Source organism: Calidris pugnax, unplaced genomic scaffold, assembly GCF_001431845.1.
Source record: "Calidris pugnax isolate Ruff unplaced genomic scaffold, ASM143184v1 scaffold276, whole genome shotgun sequence".
Classification (NCBI taxonomy): domain Eukaryota; kingdom Metazoa; phylum Chordata; class Aves; order Charadriiformes; family Scolopacidae; genus Calidris; species Calidris pugnax.
Genome location: NW_015091112.1, coordinates 911555 through 927859, shown reverse-complemented (window position 1 = coordinate 927859; position 16305 = coordinate 911555). Strand labels below are relative to the sequence as shown.

At 42.4% G+C, this 16305-nt stretch overlaps 1 protein-coding gene across 3 annotated transcripts in view; it reads left to right on the top strand.

Moving 5' to 3' along the window:
* The window catches only part of CLIC5 (chloride intracellular channel 5), a 74137-nt gene extending 69313 nt beyond the window's left edge, over nucleotides 1–4824 (top strand). For 2 of the 3 annotated variants that reach the window (XM_014958234.1, XM_014958235.1), the window contains exons 6-7: nucleotides 67–177; nucleotides 2677–4824. In XM_014958234.1, coding sequence (XP_014813720.1) covers nucleotides 67–177; nucleotides 2677–2844 — 279 coding nt within the window. In that variant the 3' untranslated portion in view covers nucleotides 2845–4824. The remainder of the gene's footprint in view (nucleotides 1–66; nucleotides 178–2676) is intronic. The other variant, XM_014958236.1, reaches the window with a different exon arrangement.
* The last annotated feature ends 11481 nt before the right edge of the window (nucleotides 4825–16305 follow it).

Sequence of the window (16305 nt, the reverse complement as noted above, 5' to 3'; positions counted from 1 at the left end):
CCAAACTCCATGTTGTCAAGGTAAAAGGTGTCATGCAATGATCAAAGATCCCCTCTGCCAGAGGAGATTGATGCAGACAGCATTGAAGAGGAGAAAGTATCTAAACGCAAGTTTCTGGATGGAGATGACCTGACTCTTGCTGACTGCAACCTTCTGCCCAAACTCCATGTTGTCAAGGTAAAAGGTGTCATGCAATGGTCAAAGATTCTTAGAATCATAGAATAGCTTGGGTTGGAAGCCATTAGGTTGGGACCTTAAAGATCATCAAGTTCCAACCCACCTGCCATGGGCAGGGACACCTCCCACTAGACCAGGTTGGTCAAATATGACAGTGAAGTGCCCTGCTCTGACAGCCATGAGCTAAAACCAACATGTACTTCATCAGAGGCATCTCAAGTCCTAGAAGAGCAGAGTTTGAAACACATTTTCTCCTCAGTATTTCCTATAGGTTAACTTAAGCAACTTTGTGTTTAGTATGTGGGTAAATTGTCCCGTCTCTAATTAGCGACAAAGACAATATTAAGATCTAAGTATCACATCTCTTTATTTTTACCCTACTGCAAGTGGCAGCATACTTCATTTTAATTAGTTTCCATTATTCTTAAGAGAGATGTCAAAACTTTAGTCAGTTCCCACTCATTTGTAACTTAAGAGCTGCAGTCTGTCTTTTTGGGGAATATTTGTTCCAGCTGGTATTTCACACAGAGAAGTTAACAAATCAAAGTCACTGCCAAGGTCCAGGATTTAAGATGTACAATGGTCGCTGGTATAGTGCAAATGGTGTACATCATCTTGACTTCTAAATGTTGCATTTATATAATTTATCAGATTACATGTTTCTTTAGAAGAAAGCAAGTACCTGGCAGACCTTGGCAAGCAAGAAATCTAGGAATTAAGGCCAAGTCATGCATCTAATTTGGCTCCATGAGCCAAAACATAAGCTGAGCCTGGAAGCTGACTGCACACATGCAAAAAATAGAAAAAAAAAAAGTAAAAAAAAAAAAAGTGCATATGTCACCAGGTAAGAAATGTGATAATATCCTCACAAGTCTAACTCTTTTTTTGGCTCGTCTTCATTGGTGACATCAGTAAAAAAAAAAAAGTGCATATGTCACCAGGTAAGAAATGTGATAATATCCTCACAAGTCTAACTCTTTTTTTGGCTCGTCTTCATTGGTGACATCAGAGTCAGACAATGCAAAATGAATGTGTGGCCCCTTACTGGTTCCTGTCTCCTTGGGATGGAATGAAAGATGTCAAAAGAGAATGAAAATTTTTCTCAGACAATCATAGCCATAGGATATTGCCTGAAAAGCATTTTACAGATGGAAGAAAAGGGTAAATTATTCAAACTTTTTGGTTTGATGGAAGATGTGTGCTGAAAATTGTGAAAATCTTGACTTAAGTTGCCCAGCAGGTTTTATCTTCCCCATGTGTGTGTGAAGCATCACTGAAGGCAAGAATGCTTAATTAAATGCAGTTTAGGACAGGATTTGGACTTGCATATACCAAGTGGATCCTGGCAATAAAAACAAATCACAGTCATTTCTGAGAACACGACTGTCCTAAGAAATTTGAGATGGAAAACAGCTCTACCATGTGCTTTAAAAATAAAGGGGAACTTTGTGGCACATATGTATGTAATTTATGCCCAGGGACAATTTTATACTGTCAGAAAAATTAGAGATTGGAAGCACTCATTAAATCAGCTAATCCATCCCTTCCTATCAGCTAGTTCATTCTGTCACCACAGGATTATTCTATATGGTATATTCTTACAGAAAAACTGAAATATCCCAATCCAGCAAGCTACTTAACCGACCCACTAACTTTAAGCACAGATTAGTCCCATTGACTTCAATGGAACTATACAGGTGCTTAAAATTAAGTATGCACTTAGCTATTTTCCTCAATAAGGGTCTAAGTGTTTTTAGACTTTGAAAATTTCCCTTGATAGACAATTTCCTAGTCTAACAAGCCTCCCCCCCCCCCCCCCCCCCCATTTATTCTAATACTCCTGTTTCTAATGTCTGCTAAATCATCTTGGTTTCTCAATCATGGTGCCCATACCACCCTGAATTTTGCCTTTGCATGAACACGGATACAGCTTTCCAACAGCTGTAGGTGGTTACATTCTCTGACACCATTGGCCAGGGAAAATACACGAAAAAGAGAAATAGAGTATATGTAAAATATAATAGAATGTTAAATATTTAAATATGTATTAAAATATATTAAACCATTAATAAGAAAATATTTTATTTATAGTTGTTACAAATGCCTTTCTCTTAAATTTATCTTGCTTTTTATGATTCAGCTAATCAGCTCGCTCCTATGTGCCATCTCAGCTTTAAGAGATGTACTTTAGACTGGTAAAAGCAACCAAAACCCAACATGGTAAAATTAATGAACTTCAGGTACCAGAAAAGTCATAATTTGGTGACAGTAGCCAGGCCATTGATTTAGAGTGTCCTTGGGCCAAGTAGCACCCTTGTAAGACAGGGCACAACCAACGGTCACTTTTCAGGCTTTTCTATCATAAATCCCTGAATGTCCAAACATTTCTGTCCTTTGCTACTATTTATATGACAAGAAAGAGTAAGAAGCTCTCTAAAAAGGAATCTGGAGATATGTCACTAACAAGATGCTTTTTTTCCTCTTTTATCTTTGGTTTAGATCGTTGCAAAGAAATACCGCAACTTCGAGTTCCCGACAGAGATGACGGGGCTGTGGCGGTACCTGAAGAACGCCTACGCCAGGGATGAGTTCACCAACACCTGTGCAGCAGACAAAGAGATCGAGGAAGCCTACGCAGACGTGGCCAAGCGGCTCAGCAAGTCCTAACTGACCTCAGCGGTGGCTCAGTATCCCCTTTTTACAGACTCTTCTCCTTGTTGCCTTAAGACATACTTTATCATTACGCTATCTGGTTGGCATCCCTAGGACTTCAGCTGTTCACGTGTATCTTTCAGGGACAAATCTGCTTCTCCCTGGAGAAAAGAGGAGGCAGCTCTAGTGCAGGGGGTGGAGACCCTTTGAAACCCCAACGTAAGATCTGGCTCAACTAGTATTATTCACAATCAGTATTGGAAATGAGTCCACTTAATTAATTCCTTGTTTCATGTTGGTGGTATAGCATCACCTGTATTCTTTGGAGCTTTAAAAATAGAAACTTAGCTGAAATTTCAAGTAAGAGAGTTAGGAACACACAGAACTTATTCTTCTCTAGGTTATTTCAAGGATGCTTTTCCCTCCAGTACTGTTGAGGTCCTTGAGGCAGGGCAAAATATGAGAGAGAGAGGAGAAAAAAAGGAGTTTGACCCTAAAGGAGAAATGGTTTTAGCAGTTATATTTAAAAAACTCTCTGAATGCTTATTCTGTCTTAGCAGGCCCAGGAGTCTATGAGGTATTTATTTTTAACTTGGCGCAAGAGGGGGAAGCCTGAGTGAATATGTCAGACTTGCAGATGCTACTTTGCATAAAATTTGCATGATGCTGTTGGATCCGAATGTTTGAAGCACAAGAGAGTGAATGAACAATTGAGCAGACAGCCCTTGGAAGAGCGGGGCTGGTGCCAAAATGCCCAGTGGATCTGTGGGTTGGTAGAGACACACAGACACAGCAGTAACGGGGGCAGCATATTGATTCTGGTGACCAGAGGTGGAACTGGCACAGCAAACCCAACCACTTAGGATATTGTCTTCTTGACTCTATGGTTGCCAGTTCCTTTATGTTTGCTGTCTTGGGAAACTTGGATAGGCAGGAGAAAGCTGTCACTGCACACGAATTCCAGGCAGGGGATGCGCTTTCTTCGTGTTGGGCTCCAGGTGGGTCACTTCCAAGCACTCATCATCTCACCCCAGGAGAAGTTTGCTCTGAGACCCTGAAAGAGGGCAGGCTAAAACTGAGGCACATTTCCAGCCAGAAATTCAGGGAGTATTCTATCAGAAATCCATGCATGACGCCTTAGTCCCGCTCATCCAGGGTTTACTCTTCCAGGTTACACAGTTCTGAATTAAGATTGTTTTCTAAAACCGATTATTTTGTTCTATCTGCAGCATCTGCCTGCCACAATCTGCTTTATGCTAGTGATCATTTGCACGTTACTTTGGCAAATTCAGAATGACAGCTCCTTTGCATGAAAATCACGTGCCCCAATATGTACAACAGTGCACATGGCTCTCCATCTCCAGTTTGGGGAGGGATTTATCCTTGTTTTCAAAGATAAAATAAAGCTGAGCTGTAACCCGATGTGGCTCCCCTTCTGATCAGAGCTGCTTGAGCTGCACTGGTTTGAGGGGAACCCCAATCTGGCGAGCTGTGACAGAGGGGCACCTCGCAGCAGGCTCCTTTGCAGCCAGAGAGCTGGAGGACAGGAGACCACATGGAGAGCCATCCTCTGCCGTGTGACACCGATGACAATCTGAAGCTATCTTGTTGCTTTGGTGGGATTATTCCGTTTTTCACACTAACCCAGCTGGGAGCAGAATGTCGCTCGTTGACTGTGAAGATAGTTTGTGGTTGACTATTGTTTTGCATGCAATGGTCAATTTGTCCTGAACTTTCCAAAACCTTGGAAGAAAATCCATGAACTCCCAAGTCTTCCCCTGGAACAGGCTGTTTTAACAACGGCTAGACTGGAGGGCAAAGGCTTGCACTCTTTAAAATATTGCTGAGAAATCAGCTGGCTCAGAGAACACTAATAGCAGCCAGAAAAACCTAATGAGATTAGAAGTGTCTGCGCAAGCACATGTGGCTTGTTAAAAACATTTCTTCATGAGATCGGAATTATTTGTGATTTTTTTTTTTTTTTTAAATTAAGATGTATTTATTAAAGAAAATCATAATACAAAAACAGCAAGCCCCAAAGGTTTTTTATTCAGGTGTTGTGGGATTTTTTTTTTTTTTTTTTTTTTTTTTTTGTAAATTAAGACGTATTTATTTATTTATTTTGATTGACTCACTCCTGTCTGTCTGTCTTCCTGGCTTTGTTTTCACTCAGCACGCTGGTCAAGATGGCTCTGGCTGTTTAGAAAAGTGTTATTAGCAATGCTATGCAAATTTGCTTCTAGTGAAAACTCTTCTATTTGATGAATGGTCCCTGGGATTTTTTTTTACTTTCAGTAGGATTTGCCTAGGAGCATGCCGATCAACAGAATCCACATTTTCTCAGTTGCCTTTTTGCAGGTTTGTGCTTCAATTAGTGGCTTTGCTTAATCACAGCTGCAGTGAATCTTTGAATAACGATTGTCCAAACATTCAGCAGATCTCAGGCAGGGTAAGTGAAAAGCAGTTCAGGGTCTTTCCTGATTTCTTCTGTCTCCGTGAATCTTCACCAATTTGCTGAATCCCATGGAATGTTCTGCTTTGTCTTACTTTGGTTTTGTTAGAAGAGGGTCAAAACACAGTTGATCTCAGCAACTTCAAATTACATCTGTTTTAAAAAAAAAAAAGTTTAAAAATGGTTGGGCCTACACCAAAAGAAAATGAGCTTTTTGTAAGAAGATTTTCATGTTCTTAAAATGTTTTTAGGATTTCATTATGAAACCTGAAGATCTCCAAGCTGCCTTCCTTTTAATTAATAATAAAAAAATCCTTAAATATTTTCATTTTTCTGATAACCCCCAAAATTATAAATATAATGTATTGATGGATATGAGAAAGAATATGTGGAATATTAAATAGTTTTCATTTATTGTGCCTGTTCTGTGTGAATTCAAATCTCGCTCTGCATCCTAACTTTGCAGCTTACTCACAGCTATTATGGGCTGATCCATGATTATGGACAGGTTCAGGCATTCCCTGACCTTTGTTTGGGTTTGAAATCCAAGCTCATGTTTTCAGATCTGTAACTTTCACTCACCTTTGTGCTTTCTGGCTTTAGCCATAGTCAGAAGCAGGAAATACTGGAAATCCTAGGTAGAAAAGTGTTTTGCTAAGATTTTGAGCTCAGTTCTCAAGACTCAGGATCCATCACCAGTGAGATTTTAAAGGGCTCCAGACTCCTTTAGGCAGGGTATTTTTGATGACCTTCCATTGTATTTAGAATTATAAGTAATAAATATTAATCATACAGGATTGTATATCTACATTGGCAAGGCAGCATTTCTGAAAAGAATCTAAGTGACAAGACAGACATTGCAGATTTACAATAACTTTGTTCATAAATTTTTTGCAAGATGTAAAGAAAGACATAGTGCAGAGGGGGGAAGAAGCCAACAATGTGGATTTAATCATCTACATTTCAGAAATGCAGACCAAATGTCTGTAAAGATGTCCATTTCATCCAAACATTTCTTAGATATTTATTTCAAAGCTCCCTGTTCAGTCAATCCAACACTCCATTCATATTGGAACTAATATTGACTTTTCTTCTATTAGCAGAGGTATGGGAGTGCTAGAGGATCCCATATATTAGTTATTCTTATTTTCTGTTAGACTTTTTGAATTGCCAAGAGGTCGTCTTGCTGCGCAGGTAGGACTAAGGAAGTATCTGTTTGAAGACTATTTAAAAGACCTTCTGAGAAACATTTTTTTTTCCAATAGAAGGAATCACACAATGATATTGCTTTATCAGGACTGATGTGGAACATAGAGCTACAGGTCACCAGTGCTGCTTCTATGTTTGCATCAGGTGACATGTCACTGCCATGGAGGAATGACAGCCTATATCACAGAGAAGCTAGAAATCCTTGTTTCCTACAGGAAAGTTCAGCTGAATTGCACGTAGTATTTATTTTGAATATGTATTTATTTTATTTTAACCCCGAGTCATCTTTCTTCCTCTCTCATCCCTGCTCAAAGTCAACTCTGAGTTAGCTGTACCTATTCTGCTGTTTCCTTGGTGCTAAGTAGGAGGGTGCTCATGGACGGGCACACAGGGAAGCACCTTCTAGAGTAACCCATCCATCTGGTAGGATGAAGCAAAGAGAGCTGCCTTTCTACATTGACTAAGTTTGGCTAATTAGCCGAGTTTAAGGTATTGCAAAAATTTAAGCAGTGGAAAACCCACTTACGTAAAGCCCCAGAAACACATGGAAACATTCACTTTTTAAAATGAATTGATGTTTTAAAGAAAAGAATAACCCCGAGGTCTTGTGTCCTCCTTCATGTGTATTCTTTTAAGCACCAGGAAGTTTGCACTTGTTTATTGTTCTGCTAGATATACTCATTCTTCTTGAATTGTTTTTGATATTAAGAAATATATTTCCAGTAAGATTTTTGCCTTTCTGCTGAATCTTTCATCTCTTCATTAATTTTGATGTCTTCAATGACCTAGCAATTCCAGAGGAGGCAGGAAAGCTGTGAGGCTCATACTTGTTGAGAAGTTGAAGGAGGTAATGATTTTTCTTGGAGAAAACAATATTAAAAGCATTTCTAAAAAAATGTGTCTTTTCATCTGGGATACTTTAACCAAGAGTGATAGACTGTTTAGTCTGGATCGTGATTTTTCAGAACACAGACCTGAGCAAGCCACCACATTTAAGGTGGCTTTGCCTGGGGATTTCCCCAGGATATGTAGAGATGTTCCCTCTGGGATAGAAAATTTCCCATTTCCTTGGTCAGGAGGGATCTGCTGGGCTGTATTTGCCCTCAACTATGAGAGCCCACCAGCTCAGTGCTAGGCAGTGAAAGTCCTGTTTCCTTCTCTCCCCTTTCAACTCATGTGCAGGGAAAGTAGAAAGCATTAATCTGATTTATTTCCTTGCCCCACATCCCCAACATCACACCAGCCCTAGGAAAGCACAGACACCCCATCCAATGCTGGTTTTCAAAGCTTGATCAGTCTGTCTTTTAATGTTTGACCTAAAGGTCAGAAGAGCCCAAGCACCTCCTCAGGCACTCACCACGCAGCGTTACAGGATTCTGCAGACCGCAGCCACCGTGTTATTCCCCCCGTTGTCCCAAATTACTCCCCTTTCACCATTTATTGGAGAGATACTAAAGCTGAAAAAGAGTCCCAGGGCTGCTGTGCTTGAATGTGGTGTGTTTTGAGCTGTGGCTCATCAGCTCACCAGCTCTGAAGGATGACATTGTGGCAGCTCAGCAGGTCGTGGCTCGGCTGCCAAACGGACGACCCGTCTCCCGGGGTGGGAAACTGAGCTGCTCAGCCAGCCATGGGGCAACCACGATGAAAGGTTTGGGTGGCACCTTCTCTGCAGCCCGGCTCTCTGGCTGAAGTGTGTGTTAGCAGCTCAGCTGGGGCCGTGATCCAGCGCTAATGAGCATTTCTAGCTTGCAGCATGTGAATAGAGACTACTCATGTGTTTAATGTTAAACATGTGCTCGCCTGCTCGCCTGGATAGGGGCCTAAAAAGTCATGACAGAAAAGCCTATATTAATGAAGAGTATTATTATTCTCTTTCCTTTGAAATCTGGTGGCAGAATTCCCAGTGGGGGAATTCCCAATAGGAATTCCCAGTAGAGCCCAAGGCTACATAAGCACGGAGATGTTTCAAGCGTGAAGATGTCCTTCCTTAGAGAACAGAAAACGTTCAAGGAGAAAAGGAAGCACCAGTGATATATGGGGTCCTCTTGCAGAAGGAGGACACCAGCTCTGTCCCGGTGGTAACTGGAGGGACACCACCAGCACTGCCAGGCTCCCTTCTGGTTTATCATGGGGAGGTTCAGAGCGGAGCTGGGACGGGGCCACGCTGGCAGTGCGATGCCAAGGCATGTTCTGCTCTATCTCCAGCCACGCTCCCCATGGTGGTATCCCACAGTCTAATGATGCCTCCATTGTGTCTGCCTCACTCTTATTATGAAGTGGCTCGTCTAAAGAAAACTAAGAAGGGTGGGGGAATTTTATTTTATTTTTTTTTTTACATATACGCGGAGTAAAAACAATCCAAATATGCTTTAATGGTTCTCAACATGATACTGTCAATTCTCACCACAGGGTGGAATTTGTTGGTGGAAATTAAATTAAATTAAATTAAAACAGAAAAGCTCGGCTATTGCTAATGGGTACTACTGGGAGCCCTAAAAGCTGTTTGCAGCATAGAACCATAACAGGAGTGAACATCCCTTAATTCCCAGAATCACTTGGGTTGCACAGGGTCATTTCAGCTTATTCTGCTACACTGCTGAGAAGTTGCTCTTTCCCTGTCTCCCTAGGTCTATAAACTCTGAAGAATTTGGGAAATGGCTACGGGCACCACATTAATCTTTTTCACTTTTTTTTTTTTTTTGCCCCTTCATTAAATTAACTACTTTAGTTTGGAAGTAAGCTATAAGTAAATAGAATTTGCAAACAGCAGATTTCTCTACTTTTTTCATTAAGGAAGTTTTTAAAAGCTTTGAGGAAACGAGAGGTTATCCCCCGCTATGGGAATAAGCTATGGTATAAAATATAGACAGAAGTGTGATTTTAAGCAAGAAGATTACAGTTTGTTTTAAGGAGCAAAAGTTTCAAGGAGTAAACAAATAGAGGACTCCAGAAATTGCAACAGGGGGTTAAGATTCAGTTCCAATCTCCGTTGTTCTATATATTTTTTTAAATTACTGATCGGACAAAGTAGAAACTATATGTATATATTCACTTTATTTAATTGCATTATTTAATTTAATAATGCTGCAAACTGTGTTGGGATGGAAGGTGGCATAAAGAGGAAAACTTTTACTCTTGAAACAGCACGGTTGTTTCTGTGTCTTTGATTTTGTTCCCACTGCAGTAAACAAGAGCCGCTCCGTTTAGTTGTGTAGAAGCAGGATCTCGACTTTGTGGATCCAAAAAGTCTCTTTGGGGGTCTCTTTGGGGGACGGGGTGATTTGCTGGTTAGGAATCTGAGCCTTGCAATGGGCGCAGACATTTCGGAAGGGGTCCAGGACCGTCTGTGGGTGGAGGGATGGCGTTGCTTGCGAAGGACGGCAGCGGATCCCCCCACTGTTAGAAAATGAGATTAAGCCATCATGAGATTGCGGACTGGAAAACCCTCAACCAGCCGCGCTCGCCGGCAAATTGGTCTGACATGGGGAACCGCAGCGTTGGAGCTCGGCCTCAGGAGTGAGTCAAAGCAGCATCTTTGTCACCAGTCGTTTTCTATTTATAACGACACAGATCTATTTTATAATCGCGGGGTTGGGGGGGGGTGGCACAACAGGAGTGGGCTTTGTTCTGCCTACATGGCGTTTCTCGTGCGGGTGCGTTTAGACACAGCCCTTGGCCCCGTGCCGCACACCACACACACCCAGGGCGGGGGGTTCTGGCACAACAATGCACACCCTGTCGTGCTTGAACGCTCCAAGGCTCCTGCGCTGAGGCGGTAAAATCCAGCTAAAAGCCTTAAAAACCTTCCCTTAAGTCTGCTGAGCTCCCGCCCTGCCTCACTTCCCATTTCCAATGCCATTATGCGCCTGCACCTTGGGTTTCAAACAAACCAGGAGTGTGTTGCGTGGTTTAGGGCTGGAAATCACTGGGCAGAATGAACCGCAATAAATTGGGGTGAAAAACCCCAAACCCTCCTTCCTAGTGCAAAACATGACTGCGTTTTCAGAGGACGTGAATCAATTCCCAATAGCTGCTTGGGTTGGTTCTGGAGAACAGGTCCTCATCTTTGCAAATCCTCCAAGCTATGATGGTAACCCAGCCATTTTTCTTTCTTTTCTATTTTTTTTTCCCCTAAAAAAATGAAAGGTCCTTTAATTTGTGTAGAAATTTGTGATCCAGCGATGCATAGATTTATTTGTGTAGTCTGACTGTTTTCAGTTCTAAAGCCTGAAGATCAAAATCAAGTCACAGAGTGAGATTTGGGGGTGAATGGAAATGCTGCTTTTTTTTTTTCCCCCAAAACCCACTCATTTTCAAATCTTAGGTCATTTGGGGGACAGTCCTGGTTACTGTGAGGGGAGCCTGAGGTTGAAAGAGAGGAAGGGGAGCCCACTGTACGTGCTACTGTCCTGCTGAGAGAGGACAGCAGGAACCAGTCTGGAAGTCCTAAGAGGTGTATGGACATGTTTTCCATCTTCATTGTGAAGGCAACCTGCTCAGAGACCTGAATGGCCCTAAAAATGCCCACAGTTGTTTAAAAATTGCAATGACATTAGAAAGGAAAATTTGGGATGTGACCAATGACATGACGGTCAGGCATGGTACTTCTTTGGGGCATTACACAGGCAGAAAATAGCTCGTTCAGAAGGACAATCAAATTTTTAGGTACCTGCCCAGACCCAAGTTCAGGACTGGGTTTTCTCCTCCAAAATGCCATTAAGCTCAGAAACAACTGATGGCTGGTGGGACTGTCACCACCTGATCTGCTGGGGTAAAAGCAAAATCAGGAACTCTTGAGGAGAAAGCAGGAATGATCTTTAAATTCAGACCTGGTAAGCTTCACAGAAAAGTCATTTATTTGTAAACAACTATTTTATAGTGGTTGGCAGTGAAAAGTAATTGCACATCTCGGGGTCTCCATCAGATAAGAAAGAAAGATGGGATAAATGCCTTCACATACTTGTGGTTTTCAGTTGAGGCATAACCTCTGTTAATGTGTGATTTTAGACCAGACTGTAGCCTTTTTGGTGTAGGAACTATCTATTTCTTTTCCATATGTGCAGCTCCTAACACAACAGGAGCCTGATTAGAGCCTTTGTGTGCTAACCCTCGTAGTATATAATCATAGGAATAATATAAATAAAATATCATTGCAGTTCACCTTTAATATTACGATTGTGCAGCTATGCTCCCTCAGCCGTGAATAAAATCAATGTCCTTTTTGTATAATAGGTAGCATATTTTATTATTGAAGAAACATTTAAATTTAATTTTTAAAAGCAAAAAGGTATCTGGTCAGTGTTTCATTTTAAAAACTTTTGGATAAATAGGCAAACATTTATTTTGTATCCCTCAAATGAGTATGTGTTAAATGAAGAAGTCTACCTTCCTGAGTTGGAGCTGTTCATAATCTTATATTCCAACAGTGATTGTCACCTGATAATTTGAATAAAAGTGGTTTATTTTCTCATTGGGTTATTCCTGAACTTTTGTTTAATTGGTTAACTGTTGTTTTTTTTTTTAAAAACAGGCAACATTCCCTTGGCTGCAAGGAAAAATGTATGCTCACAGCTTGAATGCAGCTGTACTCATCATTGGATCTAAAAGTTGATTTAGTAGGAAAAAAGAGAAAGATGTCAAGGACGAGTAAGCTCCATCTGTGTTAGAAGAACCACCATGCACCGTCCCCTAGATGTTGGTGTAGCTGGTGGCCCTGGACCAGAGAGGTCTCTCCAAGGCAGTGTCCCAGCACAGCAGGCAGGATGTGAGAGCTGGTGGGGTTATGATACAGGTCTATAAAATAATGGATGGGGTGAAACGGGGAGTGGTTATTCAGTATTTCTCCTATCACGGGTTATGTGTTCCTAATGAAATCATCAAGCAGCAAATTTGAAGCAAACAGAAAGAAGTGCCTTTTTACACCCTGTATAATTAAACTTTAGAGCCCTTTACCAGACGATGCCGTGCAGATCAAAATGAATATAGGGTTCAAATATGAAGATTGCAAATTCATGAAGAATAGATCCATTGAAGTTGTTAAATTAGAAAGTTTGGAAGTAATTTCCAGGTCAAGAAATCCCTAAATACCAGGGAGAGGGTCCAAAGAGAAGTAGGTTTCCACTTGCCTTATTTCTTATATTGCTTCTGCCATGAGAGGTGAGACACAGGTGAGGCAGGGCTGGGTGGCTTGGCTCCAGGATGGCCTTTCTGATATTATGATATACAAATGTGAAGTACTGGGAATTCTACCCCAGCACAAAACTTCAAATTTAGCTTCTCCAAAGCAAACCACTTCCAGGGAGGAATTAGAGACAGAGGCTCTGAGTCTCTGTCACAGCAAATGACAGGGAATCACCATCCATCTGAAATAACAAGAGTTCACCATCATTCAACAGCTGCAATTGGAGTGGAACAAGTTGGATTTCTCCTACTTTAGATGTCAATTTTTTTTCTCATCCCCAAAGACTGCCCCTTGGGCCACGTCTCTCTAGTACCACATCTCTCTTGATGTAATGTGTCACATAAAACTGAGAATTTGTTTCAAATTCTTCAAGCCCAAGCTGGTGTCAGCCTAATTCTTCTGCTTTAACTGGTGCTGAAATATTCAGTTATGCAGAAGTATATGAGTTCAAGGCCTTGGCTCACTGCCTTTGGACTAAGCCCTCAATGTGCGAGCACCAAGACGTACCTTCAAAGCAGATGTGGTCTTTCCCTTTCTCTCTGATCATGGCAGCATGGAGGAAAAGGGGGCATCTGCAAAACTCAACGTCAAATGTATCAAAGACTGAATAAACAAGGTAATGCAATCCCTTTTTCACCTAATTTGTAGCGAGTCCTGAATGGGAGCACAGCTTTGCTCACTCAACTGTCACTCAACTGCATGAGGTTTGACCGTGGCCAGCAGTGTGAAGGGTGATTGGTGACACTGCCATGCCTTTTCTCGTAGGAACCCAACACCTTGCAGTGCTCCATCCTGTCACTGAGTTGCCAGAACCCCATGCACGAGACTGCGCCATCCCATTGAGCATCTCTGAGAGTGGCCAGCACTGAGTGCTCCAAAGGATGGTGCCAGGAACTCCAGCACTTGGAGTTTGTCATATCGAACAGACACAAAATGTGTTCCACGCTGGTGGTGGTGTTTTAGTGTTTATTTTATTAAAAATAGGTAGCTGTAGCTCTGGCTCCTTTCATTGTATGAACAAACCCAACACTGGTCTCAGGCTCTCCGAACACTGGTCTAGATGATATTTTAGGGTAGTGATTGCATCAGATCCATCAGGCACTGTGTAAAATAAGAGATTTCTGTGCATGAGTGAGTGTGATTGCAGACCTGAATGATGAAAAATGGGGTGAGTAACAACCTGGATCACTCATCATTTTTCCTGTCCTCATTTTATCATTCCTTATGCGTCTGCTCTGAACACGCCAAAGCTTTCCCCTTTCCACAGCTCTGTCTCTATGCTGCTGGTCATTTTTTTTTGGTCACTCGGTCTCTGAAGGATCGCTTTCTACCCAGCTAATCGCTCTATCTGACGGGGATTTGTACTGCTGTCTCTCCCTGTTTGCCGCGTGAAAAATAGAGTCCTTCGTGGGCTCCACGGAGCTGCTGGCACCTTCTCCTTCAGGGATGGGGTGGGGGAGCTTTGTCAAAGAGGGCTTAGTTTGGGTTTTCATTTTTATCTCAATACCTGCTGTAACACTCTACACATCCTGCTAGACACGCTGCAATCAGTCCAGTCTGCGCCAGGCAAGAGTTTAGACATTTCAGGTGTCATCCATCCTTCATATCTCGTGCATGCCTTTCCTTTCATGAGCCCAGCAGATGCCTTTAATTGCCAGCCACTGCTCTTGGCTTTCCAAGAAGTAGCAGAGGAACTATGGAGTCCCTCTGGCGAAGGATGAAACGAAGGGGCCCAGCAGTGTTATGACATTTTCTTGCACTGAGTTGGCTTTGGGAAGAATGGGCTCTTTCCTCCCGTTAGATAAGCACAGAAATGTTAAGCAGATGCTTGCAAAACATCAAACAAATATATACTTTAAAAAAAATTAAATAAATATAGGCTATACCCACATGCCCCATAATCTGGCCAATATTCAGCCACCGCTAACAGTGTCTAGCCTTTCTCTGGTGAAGCCTGGAGGAGCAGGGAAAACCCGCAGTCTAGTCACTCCACAGCAGGACTGCAACTGGTTCCTCCAGCACCCTCATCCCAGGGCTGAAGGTGGCCATGGCAGTGGCTGGTGGCCAGTCTCCGATCCGCCCCCTTGTGCAGCAACTAGAGGGAAACACAGCCCTCCTCTCCCCTTGTGTTGTGTGTACACTCCGGGGGCTTTAATCTGTTTAAATTTCTCCTTAAATCAGCATCGGGGAATGCAAAGGGGAATTTCATGCCATAGGGAAGAAGGTGCAGCAGTCTGGAAAGCCTAAATTGCCACAAACAAAAAGAAAGGGTGTTTTCTCTAACGCTTAAGTAACCCTTATGCTCCTGATTTCTAGAGCAGAGATAATAGGGGGGATCTCTTCTGGTTCCCTGGCATAGGAAGGCCACAGGTTTTGGGAAAAGCTGGGTGGAAGTATATTCAATTGAGATGTGTGAGAAAGAATTTATTGCATGAAGTCCCTCTTCCTTCAACCCTTTGTTAAAACAATATTAAAGAACTTACCCTGGTGCCAAGGGAAGGACTTTTAAAAACCTGCTGGAGCCCAGGTAGCCCTTACAATCTTCATTCACCTCCTGGTGGGGGTGGGTTGTGGTACCAGCTTTCATCGGCTCACGTACCACATCCTGCACAGCTCCTGCCCCCTTCGGCGCCCTGAACGGGGGATGCAATTTGTTTTCTCAGCAATGTGCACTGCTGGGGCCTTCTTTATTGCCTCGTAGTCAGACTGTTGGGAAGCTCTTTAAAATCGTGGTGGTATCATGTGCTTCCTACAGCAGCGTTGCTTGTAACGGCTGCACAAACATCCATGAGATCACTCCCGCTGTCCCTAAGGGGGACACGGTGATGTTTCACAGCGTGGGAACCCAGACTGAGATCTCCAGATACTCAGTTTCACCTATTTAAGACATGATTTTTCACATTTCACAGTACGTTGCACTGCTCAGCCCTTTCAGGGTACCAATGAATTCATATTCAATGCGCCGGGAAAACTCCCAGTCTCTGGGACAAACTGGCACAAAACGTCTCTTGTCCATACTGGTTTTACCCTCCTAAACTGGATGGCTGCCTGAAAACTGCTTATTAGAAACAGGCTCTGGAGAAATGAACTGCCAAACGATGCTGGGGACAGAACAGTTCGGGAGGGTGCTAGGTGTCCTGAGCCAAGAGGGATCTCACAGTGGAGATATATATGTATATATATGGTGTGTATATATGTATATACACTAAGTAGTAAAGGCAGGTCTTAGGGGTATTTTTCCACTGTTTTTAAGTGCAGCTGGGAATGCTCAGAGCTCCTGCACCTCAACTGCTGCCACCTCAGGTCCCAGTGCCACCATAAAAAGTAGCAAATTTAGCTCAGAGGAACAGTAGTTGTTATTTCCTAAGTTCGTTGTGTTTGACTTTGCAATATAGTAATGTTTTAGTGTAGTTTCTCTTTGACTAATGTTTTGTGTGTGCGCATATGCATGCACACACCCATATGTGTATTTATTTATACATTCTATATGTCTGTATGCAACTACAATAGCATTCTCCCCTCTGAAGAGCATTTTAATTCTGGGTACCTGCAGTGATCCCGGAACATCGGTGCAGTTGGTACTAGAGCTGTGGCAGGGGACCAGCTGGCTTTTGCACCGTGTCTCTGCTGAAGC